At 37.1% G+C, this 22,810-nt stretch overlaps 1 protein-coding gene across 2 annotated transcripts in view; it reads right to left on the minus strand.

Annotated features, from left to right (window-relative positions):
* The window catches only part of sdk1a (sidekick cell adhesion molecule 1a), a 396,478-nt gene that overhangs the window by 190,306 nt on the left and 183,362 nt on the right, over window positions 1–22,810 (minus strand). For both annotated transcript variants that reach the window (XM_084124950.1, XM_084124951.1), the window contains exons 2-4: window positions 17,246–17,405; window positions 13,209–13,315; window positions 10,962–11,109 (exon numbers count right to left, since the gene is read on the minus strand). In XM_084124950.1, coding sequence (XP_083981076.1) covers window positions 10,962–11,109; window positions 13,209–13,315; window positions 17,246–17,405 — 415 coding nt within the window. The remainder of the gene's footprint in view (window positions 1–10,961; window positions 11,110–13,208; window positions 13,316–17,245; window positions 17,406–22,810) is intronic.

The raw sequence follows: 22,810 nt of genomic DNA on the forward strand, positions 1-22,810 counted from the left end.
GCATTATTCACTGGTCTATTTGCATGACAAATGGATCTCGGAATTAATTGCAATACTTAATAGTTAATGCAGAATCAGGTACGGCCGGGCCATTGGTTTCTGAAAATATCCCATTCTTCAAAATTAAAGATGGTGGGGGTTTTTTTCCTCTCAATTTGGAGAGGTGAATAGGTTCTTGTTGTTTTTTTTGCAGTGAGCGGTAATGGACTCCTTATTAAAAGGCTGAAAGGCCATCACAAAGCCTCCCTCAGCATAAACACTCTTAGCAACTTTATTATTTGTAGGGAAAGCCAAATGGCTGCACTGTCAAAATAGATGGACAGTTGTTATTTTTCCTGGAGTGAATTATGTTTTCAACAGGTAACTAAATTGCGCAAATGAGATTTCAGTTGGAGACAAGTCAGTGCTTCATAATACACTGACATTTCTCCGCTCATCTTTAAGACTAAATTAATCTGCCTCATCACAATGAACTGGGCCACCGTCGCCACTGTCTGCAGCTGCACACGTCATCCCTGCAACAGATCGGAGTGTTTCAATATGTCACATGTGAAATCTTGAGCTTGATCTTCCCTTTCAGAACAGATTGCTTTCTGTCTACCCACACACTTCTGTCGCCCGCCATCGCAGAGATGGGCGTGTGCGTCTGCAGACATGAAATGGGGGCTGAGCGAGAGTGCGGCACATAAAAGGATTGACTGACAGAGCTGGTCGCTCAGTGAAAAGCAGGATAAGGGATAAACATGCTGAAGATAGATATCTTCCTTTTCATTTTTTCCAGCAAACACGGAACGTCTCTTTCGTTCACTCGTCTAGCCAGTCTAGTCCAGTTTTTCCTCTGCTGAATGTGGGTAGAGAACTAGGAATAATCTGTGGTGACTTCTGAGATGCTTTTTGAAAAGGAGAAACTTCAAATACTGTTAAAAGCACTAGTCATAATGATTTTTTATTTTTTTATTTTTACCATCTAAAATCTCAAAACTTGAGAACCTTTTTAATCAGACCTCAAACATTTATTTTAATCTTATTTTAATCCTCTTAAAATAGGATAATCAAAATATTGATATTATTTTACAACTGTGTTTACAACTGTGCCTCCCTTCAGCTTAATAAAGTTTTTTGAAAAGTTAGTGATTTCTGAAGGATCGTGTGACACTGAAGACTGTAGTAATGATGCTGAAAATTCAAGTTAGGAATAAATTACATTTTAAGATATATTCAAATAGAAAACAGTCATTTTAAACTTTAATAATATTTCACAATACACTGAACAAATAATATAATATAATATTATATATATATATATATATATATATATATATTCTATATTTTTTAAAGGGGTCATCGGATGTCCACCAAACAACTTGATCATTGAGAGTGTTTAGGCTTTTTGAGAATAAAAAAAAAAAAAAAGAGGCGTGAATAGGCCGTCACGATAACAAAATTTGCTGGACGATAAATTGTCCAAGAATTTTTTTTTATCGTGCGATTAATTGATTTATTGACTATCGCGACAGGCCTGAATGGATATTTTTCATTGTTTGGTGGTTGTGTCCACAGGGCAAAAACATGGCAATTTACATGACTCCTCCATAATAAAACATGCATTTTTTTTCAGAGAGAAAAAAACACGGACATTTCTCATTCACAAGGCAATAAAATCGCAGACTAGCACCTATTAATGCTGAAATTGCATCATGACAACATGTAAAACAATCACTGTCCAAATAGGGCTATAGAGAGTCATTCCTGTTGCAATGCCAACCACTAGCCTTCCCTATATGAAAGTGTAATGGGATTGTGAGATAATTCTTTCCATATTTCAGTCCAATCAATCATAATCATTTAGTGGTGGCATTTCTTTATTTCTATGTGCAATCCAACAACTTCTCTGGAATAGCCTGTGAAAAGGCAATTATCTATCATCCGTGATTCGGCTCGATACCGGTCCTGATTAATGTGTAATTGGAGTCAATGATAATTCTTTAGCAACATTTAATCGCACTTCAGCTCCAACAGAGCTGCCAGTAAGCAGACATACACAAATTGCTCTGAAATACACAAAACATTTTATGCCTGTGAGCAGGTCCAAACTTTTCTTTATTGGCGTCTAAAAAGCTTCCTATCGGGCAGGCAGCTGATGTGGGCGTCAGGGAAGCCTCTTCATTCACAATTTCATTACCTTTTCCTTATCTGCTGCTTGCATTTCCTTTCTTTGTGTTTACTGAAAGAAGTATGGCAGCATCTCTCCAGACTGCTGGGTTTCACTGTAGCGTCTTCAGAATGAGAGCTATATGTGCTCTCTTCTGATTTGATGTTGGGTGCTGCGTCCCTTTCCTCCGGCTGCATTATTTCACTGTCAGAGGTGTGAAAGCAGAGACGAGGGCACACAGCTCCTCCGAGCTCAGACTCCTTTCATGGTTGATTGTCACTCAGCGGCATCCTCTCACCACTGTGTCTGAGACCGTGTGGAACTCTACCAACTACTTTCAGCAGACGCCACCGGCCTGCTTTGATCAAAAACAACTTTAAAATGACCCCTGTGAAGAAGATCTCTTATCTGGGCCATGGCAAGAAAACAACATAAAAATGCAGCCATTTGCTGTTTAAAACATGCTACTTTTCATGCAGAGTTAATTATAGTGTAATCAAGCATATCTACGATTACTGGGACACCAAAGTGTACCCTACCCTCGTGGAAAGTGCCTGGACTGGATTCTCTGGGTCTCTGCTTTAGCAGTGACAACAGACTAATTTATTTAAGAGTGAAGGAGGGAGTGGATGAAGACAAATGTGGGCAGAGGCCTTGAGCTAGAACAGGCTCACCCCACAGATGCCCCAATTGACTGATGGTGGCTCTCAATAATTAACTTCATAAAGGGGCCCTACCAGCCAGCAGGTGTATTAAAACCAGGCCACATAAAAGGCCTTTATCGAATTAGCCAAGCCTACGTCATTTTTCATTTGACTCCTCAGAGCCAAACCACATTGATTCCAAATGGACGTGTCCATTCGGCAAGAATATGAGCAAAGGGCAGTGGCTCGAACCCTCCTGTGTGTGACGGGGCAAAGACGTATTTCTCAATCGTGTCATCTCCTCCTGATTACATTTGTCTAACACATCATTTACTACCTGTGGTGAGGAGTGACAGGAACAATGACAAACTGCTGAAAAAATGAGAAGGAAAAAAAGCTAGCTAACATGATTTGAAATAATAACTGCAAATCACAAACACATTACCCGCACAATTCTGCTCAGAACAAATCTGATATCTCATTAGTTTCAGGAGAGCATATTCCTGGAATTCAGACTCCCAAAAATCTCGAGAATGGCTTCCTTGATAGTTTCCGAATTTTGCTAAAGCCCTTTTTAAGCAAATCAGTCCACTCAGCAGCTCTTTGTAATGCTATTTTTTAGTTATGCTACTACAGCTATCTACTTGAATGAAGAAAGAGAGAAACTGCCAAAGACTTTTTTTTTTTTTTTTTGCCAAGCTCACATTTAAATAACATGTCAAATCACCAATAAGATCTTACAAAAATGTATCATTACTTTGCTCATATCATTTGCTCAATGAAAATAAATAATTAAACAATTAATTAAATACAAAAATGTATGATAGTATATTAAGATTAATGTAATAATAAGATTTATTATTATTATTATAAATAATAACATTAACAACAATAACAATACATTTTTGCTATTCTTATTCCTACCATAATAATTGAGCTCATGTTTTAATATATCAAATTGTTTTATTAATTAGCTCATCTCAGGGTAAAAATGTAAGTATATAAAGTATAAGTATATATAAGTATATGTAAGTATTAAATAAATAGAAAATGTATAATAGTATAATAAAATTATATTCATTTCAATAATAATAATAATCATTGTCATCATCGTCATCATATTCTATTCCTATACAATAATTCTCAAATCTACAAATATCCCACAAAATAAAAGGCTTTATTAATTAGCTTATACCAGGGTAAAAAATGTATGTAAATAAACAACCAAAACAATTAAATAATAAAAAATATATATATATATATATATATATATATATATATATATATATATATATATATTCTTATTATAGCATAATAAGATTAAATTAATTCTAATAATAATAATAATTATTTGCCAAGCTCATATGTTAATGTCAAAACACCCAAGATCCAACAAAAGTGGTTTAATTAATTAGTTTATGTCAGCCAAAAGAAAATTCAATTATTATTATTATTTGTGTATTTTGCTTTAACTGTAATGAACTAAAGCTGTATTTTTTAAAAGTTCTTTCAGGGTTATGTTAGGTTTCATTGTGTTTTGGTTTCCATTATTTCCCGTTTCTGTTTTGCATGAGATTCACTGTTAGTTGCTATTGGTTTCTAATTAGTGCACACCTGTTCCCAGTTTCTTTGATTACCTCCAAGTTAATGTTATTTTAGCGATGTCAGTTATCTGTGATAATACAGTATTTTGAGTTTCTTGTTCACTCTGCATCATGCATCTCTTGACGTTTGGATTTAGCAACATGCTCAATTATTACAAGTTCTGGGACAAGTGATTTTTTCAAACAAGTAAACAATCAGTACCTCGAAAAGTAAGTGGAAAGTGCAATTTGGTGCACTAAATCTGCCAAAACATGCAGGAGTTTGGGGGTTGTTAAGTCCCTTGACAAAAAGAGATTTACATATGGCGGAGCAGAAACAGAACATTTCTGCTGTCATTGTCACCGCACAAACACCACAGCCCTGTTGCTTGTAATCGCCTTCCTGTGAGCACTTCCTTTACTGTCTGGTTTCTTGCTGGTGGTACTCGGGACAGGATGATTCTAGCGTGGAAGCCAATTTATGTGCCGAGCGCGATGGGAGCCTGAATAGCTCGTAATGGGTGGAAACATCAAAGATCTCAAATAATGAATGATGAAAAATTTAGCAAGGTAGAGGAAGATGCAAGGACAAAGCGATGAGAGGTAGACGCAATATCTTATTTCCAACCTGCTACTTTCATCTGCAGTGGCAACAGAAAGCACTTCTCACCAATGGGGTAATTATCGCCATCATGAAAGTTTCATGCTGTCTAAAGGGGAAGCCAGTGTGGAACAATAAGAGTGACTTTCAAAGGCCCGTGCTTCGCTGTCCTCCCCTGCTTCAGCATTCACCTCTGGACCTTTATGCTTTAACAACCTTCTGCCTTTGTGTGGCTCACAAAGAAGAAAAGAAGACCAAAAAAGTAAGGGAGATGGCGAAGGAGAAGCCGTAACCACACAGAAGAGGAGTTAAAAAAAATCCTGGATTGCAGCACAGTTATCCTTCAGCACAAGGCTGCGATAGGAATCACACAGAGCAGTGTCACCCGTCCACACGGCCGCTTATTTCATGCTACGTTAACAGACCAAAGGGACATTTCTGATACCAAAGAAAAACTGAAACTAGGAAACACAGAGCTCAAGAAACAATAATGCTGAAATACTGCACAGCGACATGTGATGAAGAAATCTCTTTCAGGGAATATTCAACGGGCTATCAAATAGAGAGTTGAATTAATATATTGAATACATAGCTCATCAATTCATAAGCTGATTGCAAGAAAACAAAGATCTGCAGGCCAAAGGAAATGAGCATTTGCAATGAAGCCGTGCTGGAATTAATATGACCGCCTCAAGCTGCTTTCACTGAGTGGTGCCACTGCTTTCTACATCTCAATGAGATGCTTTTTTCACACCGGAATTCGAAATGGACAGCTTGAGAGTGAATGAAAAGCATATACAAAACGTATTTGGACACTCAAGCTTTAAGGGGAGTTGAAATTAATTGTTTCTACGATGCATCGAGATGCGGACGTGGACAATTCTGCATCGATGCATAATAGATTATAGCCTACTGACGTTTCTCTGATGTGATTCGTCGCATATACGCCCTTCTATTCCTAACTAATGTAGTTAATTAATGTTAACAAATTAAACCGCATTGTAAAGCGTTACCCACATACCTTACTATCCCTAAACTTTTGAATGACACTATATTATCTGCTCTACCACAATAATGCAAACTACGCCAATCTGAGTCCATCTGTGGGGTTTAGATCCTCTATTGGTCAATTATGCAGATACACAGGTCAGAGTTCAGCACCTTGTACTTTGGTACACAGCCAAACACAGAACATTTTTGGATAAGCTTTTGTTTCCACTCTCCTCCCACATTTGATCATGCATATGAATGAAGGTGAATGAAGTGCAAAGTCTAGTAAGACTGCACCTTGAGTTATACGTGACCACTGGTAATGTCAAGGACTTACATTTAGTAAAAATCACCTTGGTTACAAGAAATTGTTAAATAGCTGAGAAAAGTAAAGTTCAGTAACACTTTATTTTAAATAACTCTCAATAGAGTATTAGTAGACTGTCAGCTTAATATCTGCTAACTCTTTATTGTTAATGTTACTTATAGTCAACAGAATGTGTTAAAAAAGATGTTGACCATATACTACTTTTACGTATACTAAAATTACTTTTATAGGCCACTGTACATTTTAGTGGTAAAAATCGAAATAATTTTGATTAATAAAAATAGTAGCAGTTATGAGTACAGTAATCATCTGTTTAAGCTAGCTGACTTCTCAGAATCTCTAGTGCACAATGTCAAAAAGTTCAAAGTTCAATTATTATTATTATTATCAATGTGGCAATCTTGTTATTTTGGGCAGCTCTTGACTGAGAAATTGCCATTGTTCAATCTAATTTAAGAGAGGGCATCTCAACAAAGAACCATTCAACTCCCCCACTCCACTTTTTCTAAAGAGCATTAGTGTTCTTCAAAGCAGCACTTATCAATTCTGTAATGGAAACATCTTATGAGACTCACAAAAGATTTATGTTGCAGCATGTTCATCCATGTTAATATCGAGTCAGGGCTGTAGATCACAGCACATAGATAAACTTTGATCCTACAAGGGCAGTTAATGTAATGACCATGCCAGTCAAGTGCTTATGAAGTACGGCCCAATTTCCCAAAGTCCATCCCGGGGATTTTGCCCAGTAACACATAGTGCCAGTTTAAATGGCTAAGCTGATTGCATTGCTTCAGCTGCTGCCACAGAACAATTAAGGATGTGACATCACATCCAATAGTGTGCTAATGTGCTTGGCTGGATGTATGATTGCTTGATATTACTCTATCGTCCTCAGGGCTGGGTGAGCTTCTGGGTTTGAGTCTGGATGCCGTAGACACCATCTGGGCCACGTATAGGGTCAAAGCAGCAGCGCTGTCTGGGAAAATCGCCAGAATCCCAAAGGTACAGATTCCCTCGGCTGCAAATATGCAGCAGTGAACATTGTCAGCATTGGCATATTGATTTTATATATGCGCCTTGCTTTCTGTCATGATGCAATTTTCTGTCAAAGCACTGGCAGGAGAGCACCGGTCCAATTATTGAGCTGGCATGTTGCCAAGCCGCCTTAACTACATCTACGAAGAGCCCAAATATATCCACCTTCCAACATACCTTTCAACCAAATGCACAATTTTTATGTAGGTTATATGTACAAAACTGCGCGTTTCCTTGCTTTCCTTGTTCCCTGTTCTTCACTGTTCACAGAGTCACTTTAAAGCAAATCGGTTCACTCGGCCTGCAGCAATATCCAGACATGCAATTACACTTGAATGGGAAAGTACTGAAATTTATGTAATTGTTTCATGAAATTACTTTTCAAGTAATGTGCTTCTTAAAGCTGCAGTCCGTAACTTTTGGTGATCTAGCAGTTAATAAATAGAACTGCATGAATCTTGTGAAAGAACATTGTAGCCGGAGATACTTCTCTCTATGGTACGACCCGACCAGTCTAAAATAGTCAGAATATAAACACTTATTATAGGTGTACAGGAGTGATTCAGGATAAGGCAAAAACAGGGTTTGGAAAATGTATGATGTACTCGCTCATTATATACATTTTGTAAATTTTGAACACAAAAAAAGTTACGTACTAAGCCTAAATCACGTAAAAAATGAAGAAGAAAAAACAAGATAAGATAGATTAAGATAACGGCTTTCTTTTGCAAGTTATTCCTGTGATGACAAAGCTGACTTTTTTTCAAGAAACATTTTTTATTATTATCAATCTTGAAAACAATTGTGCTGATTAATATTTTTGTGGAAACCATTATACATTTGTTTAGGATTATTTGATGAATATAATGTTCAAAAGATCCTCATTTATTTGAAATAAAAATATTTTGTAACCAGGGTTTGAAATGAACATTTTCACTCACCAGACAATTTGGTTACTAAATTTTTAAGTCACCATTCAGAACTTCTACTAGCCAAAACAAAAATATCAGAACATGCAACATTTTTGAGAACAGATTGGAAAAAGTGGCCTCTTGTTGTCTCCTATAGGGATCTCCCAGTCACGTGACCCCTAGCCGCGTGTCAGCCATTTTGACGGAATACTTCAGCGCACCTACATTCATGAGAATGCGGATTATCACATGTTTTATGGCAGCGAATTGATTAAAATAATGAATAATGGTCACTTTATTAATTATCTTGAGCCTGCTGAAATGTTCCTATAAATATATTTTCTTTCCAACTGTGCAATCTGAATAAAAATAGGCTAAATTTATCCACTAAGCTGCAGCTCGTCTTCCCATTAACATTTTTGACATTTCATACCTGTTGGGTTTACATTTTTTAATTAAATTGACTATAAAAAAAGATTGCTTGTGTGTGCTGGTGTTTATTCCAGTCTTTTAAAATAGTTGAATGAATGAATGCTCGCGAGGTGCCTGTAACGAGCTAGGCTTATAATGTACACAGGGTAGAGGAGAATTACAGTCAACTACTTTGAATAGTATAGCATTTTGGGCATAAACATGTAAACAGTGAAAAGATTGACATTGAAAAATGACACAGAATGATAAATTTAATATTTAATCCAAATAAATAAATGTTCGTGGTTAGCACTGATGTTATTCATTTGTTCTCACACACTTCAGCGTCACGGTCACTGGTTTAGACGAACACTGCCACTATCTATTATATAGCGCACCGTCAGCTAACTCTTCACGTCATGTCATCACAAAAAGAAATATACAAGAGGAAGATAAAGGAATTAGGAATCATAGATCCATGTGAAGCACCACAAGTTCTTTTTACAGGCATTTAATGTGTAGAAAAACTTCCTGACATTGAGTTCGGTGACATTTACAGCTACCTTATTCACTTCTCATCACGTTACACCGGAGCTTCATTAAAAGCATACAAAAGCTTAGCAGGCTATCGGTATCACAGCATCGCTCGGGCATGATAGAGATGAATATTTCGCGACGAGCTGTATTATCACCAGCGGTTTAGCATTTTCTATTCCGTCAAGATGGCTGCTCCAAATGGCGTGACGTCACGCGGGACGTCCCTATAGGGCTCTGGCGGAACATTAACTCGTCACTCATCGCGCACCGGTCACGTCACTCTGTACTCGTGTTCTCGAGTTCAAGGCAGCAGTCCAAAACAGTAAGTAATCACAATTTAGGCAATACAGTGAATATAGCATGGATGAGTTTAATTTAAGGTATTTGAAAAAAACAGCGCAAACGGAAAGAGCGATCAATATTATTTCTCTATATGAAGCATATCTATTTAAGCCACAAAAACAAACATATTACAGAAGGTGAAGTCAGTACGCACATAGATTTGTTCTAAATCGTTGTATTTTAATGAAAACTATGCGAGTGACGCTATGGTGCGAATTTTAAAGACATGGCACAGCGTGACGTTTGCTCATTGTGCAACCCTCTTTACACACTGTTTTGCTAATGTTTGAGGCTCCTTTTAGGGGAAGAGCTCTGATAGCGATGCCATGCAAAGTGATTAATACATAATTTATGAATCATAACCCGCCAAATTGGCTAGTGTCTTGAGATGCATTACCAGCCACCTGGATTTTCACCTGCATTTGACGGGTTGTTGGGTGTTCATTTTAAACCCTGTTTAAAACATAATAAATGTCTTTAGTGTCTCTTTTGATTAATTTAATGTGTTCTTGCTGTATAAAAATATTTTTCTTTATATTTCTTTTAAAAATAAAATCTTTTGAATGGTACAGTATGTTTATTGTTTTGTCATGCGTTTCTGACAAGGCATACGTGATTGGATCACATATGGTGATTGGTTATCCACATGCGACGAATATTAATTTTAGGTGTAAATGGGATCACATAACCACAACCACAGTTCTGAGCATACTTTTGAGTGTTTTTATTGAAAACCAAACTGTCTGAACATCATTCTAAGTTAACAAATCAATCCGAGCCCCAAGCCAAATCGAACAAATGCAAACCATTACTACCCCAGGTCTATTTCTACATTTACCAGCATTAGCCTGTTTACTTTTCAATTACACCTTCTGCCGAAATCAAATGCAGTTCTCAAATGGCCCCACCGCTGTATGCGCGGAGTGAGAGGTGAGTCATTAGATGTGTCTCAGTGGTGGAGTTTTTATTTGAGTCTCGTCGGAATGAAAGACACTTGACTGATAACGGTGAATCGGATCAGCCTCGTCGATCTCAGCCTGGGTGAGTTGCTAATTAGAAAAAGGCAATGAAGAACTATCGTAGCAAGATTAAAGAAGGGCCAGGAACAGGCATTAATTGCACTTCTGTGACAAGGCAGTGGGAGAAAAACACTCACGCACACACTCAAAGAAAGCCGAGCACAGTATCCATGTCTTCTGCATCACTGGCTGAAATGTCTCTCTGTTTTCCCCAACATTTTCCAGTGTGGGCTGCCGTAAATGGGTGCCCAGAGGGATTAAACATGATCACTGAAGGTAATTACATCTCTTACAATGTGCCATGCGAACCCAAAGCCATAGGGACCTTTGCTGGGTCACCCAGAACTTTCCTAATGAACAGGCATTCAGGTTTAAAGATTAGACAAGCAATTACGCTCTACTTACACTCTGTTGCTGGGAATGATCTTGTAGCCGTCCCTGAACCATGTCACCTGTGGCCGCGGGAAGCAACTGACCACTGGGGAGTTGAGGATGGCGGCCCGGCCCTGCGTCACCGTCTTTCTTTGGTCATTGTCTATAAAGTCGCCCATATCTGCAAGAAAAATGTAAGGGGTGTTATTACAACCAAGGTAGAACCTTTTTTTCCCCAAAACAAAGCCACCCTGATGATACATTCAGGACAACAGAGGCTTTTGGTACAAACTGCAGAGGTGTTCAATCAGAAACATTTATTCAAACATTTATTCATGGCGCACAGCAAAGCAAGATTGCATCACCATGCAGAACAAAAGAACGTCAAGCACATTGTGCTTTGATTTTGTTGACATGCTGTAATTCCAGCGGTGCAGTTTTCGCATCTAAGTGTTTAAAGCTCTCATTTATGGGATGAAAAAGCCAAAGACAACTGTAGCAATATTAAAACAATATGAGACGATTTTTTGAGAATGTGCGAGTTAAAAAAGCGAGTGAATGGTCATGTACTCAATCTGATCTGCCTACCTGCACTTTCACTAACAGCCGTCCGCAAGCACGAGCAGCGCGTGAGCAGCGCATATTTTTTTTCGCTGTGCATGTTAACCAGTGAGTGAATTCACACTGGGGGGCAGGAGCGTCGCGTGAGCGTCAAGCGAAGCAGGGTTTTGACAGAGTCTATTTTTGCTGCACTGCTCCCTCTCAATTAAAGGGAAAGCACACTTTTTTGATGGATAAAATAAATATGATTTCCCAAAACACACATAATAAGCATATCTAGTGTGTTTTAACAAGAACTGGAGTATAAGAAAATTAAGAATCCAAAATATTTATAGAAGATTTACCCATTTTAACTTGTTTTTAATTATTCAGTTTGGGTGAAAGTATGGTATATAAAACTACAGTAAACTAGCCAGAAAATATTATATTTAAACTTCATTTTAGTTTATTATGTAATACACAAACAGGTAGCCAGGCGCTAGCACTACCCAAATCAAATCTGAGTTTGAGGAGGAGGAGGAGGAGGAGGAGGAGGAGGAGGAGGAGGAGGAGGGGGGGGGGGGTATCCATAGAGTTTGCGGTCTTGTAAAAATATCAAAGTATGGCTGAAACAACATGATCAGAGCTGTGTTATTGGTTGTGTTTGTGGTTTATCATTTACATTCCATGTTAACCAACTTTCAAGACTATCAAGTTTATAAATGAACAACTTAAAAAAACAAATATAGTTATCTTTGTAAAGAAATGCTCATAGCTTTGGAGCCTCTGCTGTGACGCTGTACAAATGCTTCCAGTGTGAATACTGTTGTGTGTCTGTAGCTGCAGTGGCGATGTAGTTACGCTGACGCGAAGCTCAAGCTTGCACCAATGTGACCACTGGGAAGAATGAGTCTAGAGCCGGGAAGAATGATTTCTCATTTAATCACTGTTATAACTCCATCCTGGTAGAATGTTTCTCTGAGTAAAAATGTTGCAAGGTTCATTGTGAACCTTTACAGCATGTTATAAACGCTACAGAAATGGTTCAACCCCTAGTCAGCTTTTCTCCCACAGCAGTCTTTTACTCTTTCGGTGTAAGTCCTGCTTTATTCAAGGCATACCTGGGAAAACTTTAAATGGTATCACTCAGATCTTCACATGAGAGTGCAAGAAAGATAAACTGTTTTTCCCATGCATTTACAAAGAAGAGTTTTCAAGCTTCGGAAAGGATGCAAAAGCACCATAAATGTATCAAATACAGAATGTATGTATGGACCTGTGCATTGTTTAGATGTCTAAAAAGTATATACTTCCATGCAACAGTTTTTGCATTAATGCAATGAATTAAATTGATCAAAAATGACAGAGTAAGGCATTTAGAATGTTAAAATTTCGATTTCAGAAGATTTCGATTTCAAATAAGTTAAATATTTACCACGTTTCCACAAAAATATTAAGACTTTTTAACATTGATAATAATAACAAGTGTTTCTTGAGCAGCAAATCAGCATGATTTCTGAAGACTGGAGGAAGAAAATCATCACAGGAAGAAATTACTTTTTAAAATGTATTTAAATAGAAAAGGAGTTATTTCCCAATATTACCAATATTATTTTGCTGTAGTTTTAATAAAATAAATGCAGCCTTGGTGAGCATAAGAGACTTTTAAAAACATTAAAAAATCGTACCGACCCATTAGCGTGTGTGTGTAAATACATTTGATCTACCACAGAAACTCACATGCCACTTGTATCTCGGCTCTTCTCTGGAGTAGAGCGCCCATCCTGTTTCTCACCACACACTGGTAAACACCCATATTGGAGCGCCGGAGAGAGGAGATGGTGAACCTAAGAGAAAGAAAAAAAAGAATCAACCACTTTAATTCAAATCCCAGAATGGAAAAAACAACAACAACAACAACAAAAACAACAGTTCCCTGCTATTTGCCAACAAATTCAAGGATTTTCGACTCAAATGTATTCCCATTTAGAGGGGCTGGGTTTAAAAGGTTTACCCTTGCAGTCACAACTATCTTTTTTTTCCCCGCCAGTTCGCACATTAGCGTGAGCAGAGCACACGGAATCCTCTCCATGCCCAGCAATGATGACGTATATCAGGTTTCAGCCAAAAGGCCACTTCGACTAAAAGCAGAGGTGGTGAACGCTTTGGCATTAAAATCTTTTGGCATTTCCAAATACGCTGAATATATGACTAATGCACTGTTGCTCACTACTTAGCCGAATCTGTTTACGTCTCTGAAAATGCCACCTGGTGGGTTTGTGCATCTCAGTGGTGGTTTCCCTCCATCACAGGAACTCAATTGCAATACCGGGGCAGCTCTGAGCATGCTGTTTAGGTGATGAAAGATAATGAGAAAAGCAATACCAATTAGAGCAAACCAGCTCTGTAGATGGACAAAATGCAGAAACACTTGACATGAGGAGGTGCAAAGATGTGAAACACCTACTTTAGCATGTACATGTATACGACTCCTAAATGGAGGATAAATCAAAACATCTTATGTAAAAGTTGACATTAACTATGAATCAGGTGTCAGCAGTGCACTTCAGGTAACGAATGAAAGCATTAGTTGTCTCTGAAGAGAGCCGGGCAGCGCTGCAGACTTTTCTATTAAGACTGAAGGAATCTGTAGGGCCAAATCTTCAGCAGCTTTAACACTCCGCACGTCTGAGGAAATGTTGAATGCTAACAGAGGCTGTACGCTGATTAAAAAAGGTCAGGCTAAGAGGCTATCATTACTGAGAAATTAAACACATGGCATGGAGAGAACTCAACTAGGAAATTATATGGTTGATTAAATGTACTACTGCATAAACTAGACGAATTTAGAAAGAAAAAAATGCAAATGATTTGAATGCACTTTACTTCTAGTAATTTCATTTCTTGATTAAAGGAACGTTCCAGGTTCAATACAAGTTAAGCTCCACTGACAGCATCTGTCGCAGAAAATAATGTCGACTTGTTTCAACAAACAAAAAGTGCATCTGTAGTAATTTGATTATAATGGAAGTCTATGGGGGAGGTATCACATTAAAATTATCACTCACGATCACTTACTAACTTTGTCTGTGTAAAATTATATTAAAATGTTCTCCTGTCATGATCATCTAAACGTTCTTGAAGTTAGAACAATAGTCCCACTGATATTAGGACAATTTAGACAACTAGAAGGTTTTAGAGGTGTTTTCTTGGTTATTGTATAAAATAAACTCTTAGTCACCATGTGTCACGATCATGTCCTGTTTAGTTTCAGTCACTGTTATACCTACATTCTAGTTCATTGTTTGTTACCATAGTATCTAATTAGTCTCACACCTGTTCCTTGTTCTGTTGATTGCATTCTCTGTGTATTTAAGCCCTTAGGCTACGTCTACATTAATCCGGATAGATTTGAAAATGGTGAATTCATTTAAAAACACTCTCCGTCCCCACTAGCATTTTCAGGCGTTTGAAAATGCTAAATACACCTTACTGTGCATGTGTAAAAACTCACAAAATCTCACTGAGATGATACAGACGGAAAAATAAATAATAAAGTTATCGACCAATTCTTCGGGCAGGACCATTTTATTTAGCAAAATATCTCAGCATCCACTGATGTGTTCAGGTCGCACTCAGTCACCATATGTTTGGTCTAAAACGCAACTGCTCGTATTGCCGCATGACAGTAAATGTGCGTACATTTTTATTTTCATCTTTGCAGGACTGTGAGTGTGCAAAGTAACACATTTTAGCAACAGTGGGAAAGTGAATAGCACATAACAGGCACAATACCGGTATAAACATGAATATCTATTAGTACAATATGCATCACATGACTAAACTTACGTCATCGTTTTTAAATACCTCCGTTTTGACAGTCCACACCACAAAGCTTTCAGTTTTCAAATTTATCCACTTTGGAGAGTGTTTTCAAAAAGGTTTGTTTTCATTAATAAAAACGCCGTCTCTGTGTGGATGGAAGGCCAGAGAGAGAAAAAAAAATGCTTTTTCAAACGAAAACTTGGACAAGGTGTGGACAAGGCCTTAGTTTCCTCAGTTTAGTGTTTGTCGTTGTCAATGTTTAATGTGTAGTTGCTTTGTTCATTCTCCGTGTTCATTAAGGTATCCTGTTATTCCTGCGTTTTCTCTTCTTTGGATTTAACTACACAGCATAGCTTACACGTGACACCATGAAATCATTATTGATGATTCATATTGTTTTCTATGGACTGCTGGAGTGTTTTATTAGAAATTATTTATCTGTGCACATTGTTAATTTTGAAAGACATGATCACAAATGATCAGCAATTAGCAAATTACAATATTTTCCCACCCTATATTTTTTTGTTTGAAAATAAGCAATTTCACTCAGATATTCGGTCAAAATAGGGAAGAAAAGACAGTTTCATATCAACTTTTCACTCTATTTTCACTTTGCATGGCACATTAAGTTTTTTCTTTTCTTTTTTCTTATTTAAATATTGAAAGTCTGGGACAAAGGTAAAACAATTAAAACAGGCTTTTGAAATTTGGCTGATCCTTGATGTAATCGCTGACAGCAGCGCAAAGTTGATTCTGCTCTAATTTGATCTAATATTTTATGTTTTTTAAAATGTTGTAGATTTAAGTAGCATATAAAATTAATTTTTATATTTTGAGACAAAGGTCTTCTTAATGATGTTTTGTTCAAGGTAATTAAAGCAACAGTTTTTCAATCACATAAGTATATGTAAAAGTATGGTATTTGAGGTAAAAGGCGCCCCTGTCCATTTATTGACATGACATGGTTAGATTCAGATGGAAAATATCATATATTAAGTTGGGTGTCCACCTTAGAGATAAGTTTCATTTATTGTTACTACTGTAAATCCATATTAAATTATAAGATCTACTTCAATGCTTTTATAATCTTTACTTTTTAAAATAATTTTGTTTCTGTATTTTTAAAATACATTTTTATATTAACATATTTTAATGATTTATTGAACAAAAATGAATTCTTTATTTATCAAAATGAACAGAAAATAGTACAAACTTTGCTAAAGTGATTGTTTTGAACAAGTATTAAGTAATAAGTATTAATTATTAAAACCCTATTATTTTAGCTAAAGTATTTGTATCGATACTGTGTGCCTTTAGTCCCATGCTGGTGCCTCGCCACGTCATACATTTATACGATTTTTAAGCAAAATTAACGACTTTTATGATTTATTTTCACACAAAATGTGTTGCTCCATCAATATTTAATACAAACATTTTTTTTTTCTTGCAATCATGTACTTTGGGAGGAGTGAAAAGCACATTTTTTCTTAAGGTGTGACTTAAGCCCCATTGTACCCTACCTGTTGGAAACATCTGAAATATTTAACACTTATTTAAAAATAATAATAACATTTTCATATACAAAATAAAATTAAATCTTTCTATATGTGAGGGTTCTTCAAATTCCAAGTTACTTTCATTAAAAATTACACATTATTTAAGTAATGAGAAAGATTCCTGAAACGGATCCATAAAAAACAACAGCAGAATAAGAATATTTTTCTAAAGGTTAATGGTCATGTTTTGAACAACTTTAATATACCTGCCATAGATAAGGAATAAATGTAATGCTTGTAGAAATACAGAAGAAAAGCTGCAGGGGAGATTAATATTGGACTTTTTGTCTCTCATATTAACCGTGAGCCTCTGCTTTTCTCTCTCCTTGTAACCTTGACACAGTTCTGAGCAGGAATTTATCTCTAGAAAGCCTTAAGATGAAAGCTGGCACTCACTTGTACTCTGGGGAGAAGGCTGTGATATCTGTGTTGTTGAGCATCCATTTGAACTCCAGAGGCCAGCTGCCCTCCGCAAGGCAGGTCATGACCAGACGGTTCCCTTCTAGGTGGATCTCTGGAGGTCCCGGTTCCGTTTTGAAGTAGGGGGCAACATCACCTGCAGGCAGACATGAAAGAGGCACAGTTAGTAAAGGTGCGAGTTCGCTTTAATGCTACCCTGACCAGGCACAGGCATCATCAAAGATGAGGTCAATATGCAGGAACATCACTGGTTTCTCAATTTACAACAACCAGTGCCGTCAACTTTGTGGAAATCCACGTTCGATAGAGACGCCTATGTATGCCCATTCCTCAGTGAGAGCAAACAAACAGAGGCAATCACGCAAAGGTTATCGTAACATGTTCCTACAAAGGAGGAGAAATATTTTACGACAGCGCCGGAGAACCAAAGACGGCCAGCGCCAAACCTTTTAAATCCTCCATCTGCGGATTTCGCCACACTTCACAAGAGCAAGGCTCCGAGCTTTGATTTGAAAAAAAAAGAAAAGAAGCCAGGACACCTGGGTGCAGTGAATCTGACTTCTGTCAGCGGCATTGCCGTTTCCCCTAAAGCTCAGACAAATCAATTGTGCCGTGCAATGGCTCTTTTATACAGAGTATAAACCACCTGAAATATGTAAGCGAGAGAACTACGGCTCAGCCGATACGCACTCACTGCAAAAAATCATTTTCTGTATCATTTTTTACTGGAAAGCGAGACAAAAATATTATCTAAACATCAAAAAGATTTACTAGAGAAGCAATATGGTGTGATTTGATGCTTGTTTTAGAAAACACATTTTGAATTAAGTGTATTTTTCTTACTTCAGTGGCAAAAAAGTGCTTTCTAATTTTAAGCAAACTAAATGTATAGTAGTTAGATTTATGCACACAATATGTAAACACTATTTTTCAATGCAAAGAAATAACTAAACATAAGATATTTTCTGAAAACAAGTGTTATCTTATGGCAATAAATGAATACTGTGTCAGGGATGTTTAGATATTTTTACTGGTAAACAAGGCACAAATACTGATCAAGAAAGGCTCTCTTTTTTAACCTAGGCCTCTACAGATCCCTGTATTGGATGTAGCAAATAAATTTGTTAATGAATAAATTTGTTAATGAAAAAAACATTAAATTGCAAGTTCTTTAAATTGATTCCTTTGCATTTACACTTCTACATTCAGTCACATTTAGCTTCCTGAATTGCTGTGTTTCAGTTAAACAGGCGAAATGTCAAGGGGTCACAAACTTGCTGTAGAGCACATGGTGGAGAATGTGGACAGATGCAGCCGAGCTGCTGTGGAGAATATCAATGACGGCTTTAAAAAGGGAATGAAAGGAGTGAAAGAAGGAGATGGAGTCCAAGGGCCAGTAAGACTCCAGGTGACAGCTGAGAGAGACATAGTGTCCTTGAGGTTAGAGTGATTGTGACGGTGTGGGCGAGGAAAGATGGGCATTGCTTTATGGACGTTTTATGGGTTTACAGTAGTTGTCTCTCCAGTATGGAGGACACAAACTTGCAAGGACCATATATGGAAGTAGATTTCCTCATTTTTTGGGGGGCTACGATGAAAATTTATGGGCGGACATCTTGCCAATCACGTCCCATCCTAGAGCTCCATCTCTGGAGAGTTAAGATCCACTAGTTCATGGGTATTCAATTCAACTTCCACAAGATCCAGCCTCTAAATTTCACTACTAGCAAAGGTAAGAACAATCCGAGACTATTTAAGGAACCCATCGGTGCGTCCGAAATCGCATTCTGTCGGAGTAGGTACTACATTAGAATTAGAATGTATTCGTTAAAAACGTACGCTCTATATAGCATGGATATGGGTAGTATGAATGAAATTTGGATGTACTACATCCGCCATGTTGTTACTGTCACGTGACCTACCAGCGTCAGTTGCTTCGCTTCACTTCCATTCATAAATCCCCTCCCGTGGCCTAATGGGATAGTAAAGGGTCCACCCAATACGCACTTCAGAATCTCTGCAAAAGTAGTAGGTCATCCGGGGACTTTTCGCATACTGTTCTTTGAATACTATGTATTCAGACACACTTTTCTTTTGGTGTTCTGTTTTACGCATACTATACAGTAGGGATGAATTGGATTTCAGATGCAGCCCATTTGTTGCACAGCTATGAAATTAAATAAGCATTTCATGAATATTTTCATTGTTAGGGAATACTAATTGCAGGGTTGATTTTAATACATCAATCCCCCTACATGACATGCAGTAGTGATTTATGATTTCAATAGACTTTATGTGTAAAGTGAATTACTGAAGGTCTAAATAAAAGAGGCAGCCACATGTCCTACATTCCTTGCAAAACATTAAAATTCAGTTCAATAATACATCACAAAAATGTTTTCTTGAGCTTGAGGGTTTGCAGCAATCAAGAGCTGTAGTAATTAAAGCAAACACTCAATGTTAATCATGGATAATCATTCTAAGATTAATCTCCGACTGTGCTACAACTGAAATGTTCGGTCCTCCTCTTCCTTCCTCTCTGCCTCTTTAGTTGTACACCTCAGAGGGAAGTGATGCCTGCAAGCAGACACCTGCTCACCTCTAAGGCATTTAAATCTCCTAAATCTAAATTGGGGGCCAAGTATTCCCACATGGCATTTAACCAAGAGTTAGGCAACACAGAAGGAAATGCCTCAACTGCCATGAAGACATGAGGAGCTCTGATTCCCTAAGAGTTCAAAAACAGAACCCTGCTCGTGTTGTTCCTCCCTTTTATTCGCAGTAAACATCGAAGGATGTGCCAGGCTTGCCACACCTCTTATTTCATTCCTCCCGCACCGACATAAAACCTGCAAAATGTTAGTAGCCTTATGGTTGGTTGTAAATATAAAAAAGAGTAGCGAGGAAACCGCGCACCCAAGTTTAATCGTCCTCACCGGGGTGAAAGTTTGCAGACGTTAGTATCAATCCATTTTTCATCGGACGCATTTTACTTCTTTAGCTAGCAGCTCTCCTCTGACAGCTTGATTTTCACTCATTGTGCTTCTTTATTCTTATTTGATGAGGGGGATATGCTTTTTTTATTTAATTTGAGACTCTGAGAGGAATATATCACAAAAAGCAGGATTTTCTCTGCTCTTTTGAGAAGAGCTTAAGTACTATACAGACATACTCTAATATTCACAATTCAAGGCTTTCTACAGAGCAAATATGGTTTCATCACTGACTACAATTATGATATTACCAAAATTTCACAAGTTGTTACAAATATGAGTAGACTTTCATGACTCTCCATTGCAATTCCGATAACACAGAAAACACTAAAATGCTTTTTAAACATTTACCTTTATTTAAAAAGCTAAATATTCATTTAAATAAGAATTTTAAATACAGCATGTACAGTAGTGGGCAAAAGTAATGTCTAGCTTTGGAAAATTGACATCTTCACCCTTTATTCCAATATTATTAAAAATGTGTTAAAGATTTTGTAAGTAATAATAATAATAATAATTCATTACATTTATATAGCGCTTTCAGCACTCAAAGCGCTTTACATAGAAGGGGGGATCTCCTCAACCACCACCAATGTGCAGCATCCACTTGGATGATGCGACGGCAGCCATATTGCGCCAGAACGCTCACCACACACCAGCTTACTGGTGGAGAGGAGACAGTGATGAAGCCAATCAGTATATGAGGATGATTAGGAGGCCATGATGGACAGAGGCCAAGGGGCAAATTTGGCCAGGATGCCGGGATTACACCCCTACACTTTCGAAAGACATCCTGGGATTTTTAATGACCACAGAGAGTGGTATAGTTGTATAGTTGACATCACAAGTATAGTTGTTGTCAGGAGTCAGTTGTTTTATTTGTGATAAAGCAATGAAACATGCCAAATTGTGCAGACATCATTTTTGGCCAGACTGTCACACATTAAAATTATAATCACATGCAAAAACAAGAGAGAACCAATGACATATTAATAACTGATTATGTTGTATTCAATGTGGGGTTTTTTTGTCATTTTTTGTGAGCTTTTTGTTTTTCTATGCCTTTTTTGGCATAGTAAAATAAAACCTGTAGCTGTAGTTTACCCCATCTTTTTGCCAAATAATTTTGTTAAATAAATACCTTAACCAAGTTTAGAGTTTTGTTCTTCCCTCATAAGGCTCATATTTAAAATATTTAAAAATATAAAATATTTTCCTAAAAAAGTATTGGTTCACTCTGATTTGTAGAATCATTAAAAACAATCTCCAAACCAATCCCATTCAGACATCACTTTTGGCCACTACTGTATTTTTAAATCAAGAAAACATGACTTAATTTTTTTAATTTTCAAGACAAGTAAACAATCAGTAATACAATTAAAGAATTTAAAGAATATGAAGTTCAAAAGACAAGCATTTTCTTTATATATATATATATATATATATATATATATATATATATATATACATCTTTTGTAATATTATAAATATCTTTACAGACACTTTTGACCAATTTAATGCCTCCTTGCTTAATACAATTATTTCTAATAATTAAATAAAAATATCTGGCCCCAAACTTTTGAATGAGACTTTCCCACAACACTGCACACCTTCAGCTTTGAGATTTTGTTGTCGGACTGAGGAAAGAGGTCAATCTGTAATGTCATGTGATTTCTCGGGACACTTATTTCAGTCATTTCTCTGAAGCAGTTGGGACATTTTCTGCATGCTATTCAATCCAAATAACTATCCACATTTGCATATCAAAATCTATTCAGTATTCTGCAGCTTGCCCTATAATAACAATTTATGCGCTCTCTCCCTCTCTCTAAAAGACTTGGATTGTGAGTATTAATTTACATTTAAATATATGAAAATATACAAACAACATAATTATTTAGTCAAATAAATGATGTCATCGAACTTAAACCCCTGGTATTTAGTGAGAACCATGAAGTGTGCTGCTATGCCGCATTTAAAGGTACGATATCAAAAACAGCCCGTTTACTTCTGAGAGGCTGAGAAAGGGTAACTAAATCACAACCTATGAATCCTCCACTAACATAAGTGAACTTTAGAGGACAAATAAAAAGCTCAGCATTTGTAGAATGGGACACCTTTAAATCAATTCTTTGTGTGATTACACCTCAGGATAAAAAAAAAGAAAAAAGTATGGTCTACAAAACATACAATTTGCACTCACTTTTCTTCAGAGAGCGTGTAAAGGAAATATCAGTGGTGTATACAGGAAAATCTGTCACCAACAAAAGTACACACTCATCATGATGGGTTATCTTTTGTTCGCAACTAACATTGTCCATCTTGATGAAAAAGGCCAAAGAAGGCCTTGATTGTGTTAGCATAAGTGCTGTAGGTATCCCCAGCGAAACACCCGGAGAAGAATTCACAATGACTGTACGTCGCTCTTGAGACGTGCTCTGTTTGATATGCTGTGGGAACATTTGTCCTTGTGAATACCAACAAGTCCTCTACAAATTCTCATTCAGATAGGATAAAATCAAGCAGACAAAAAAAAATATATATATGA

The sequence above is a fragment of the Abramis brama genome (assembly GCF_963993115.1).
Source record: "Abramis brama genome assembly, chromosome: 1".
In the NCBI taxonomy this organism is placed as follows: domain Eukaryota; kingdom Metazoa; phylum Chordata; class Actinopteri; order Cypriniformes; family Leuciscidae; genus Abramis; species Abramis brama.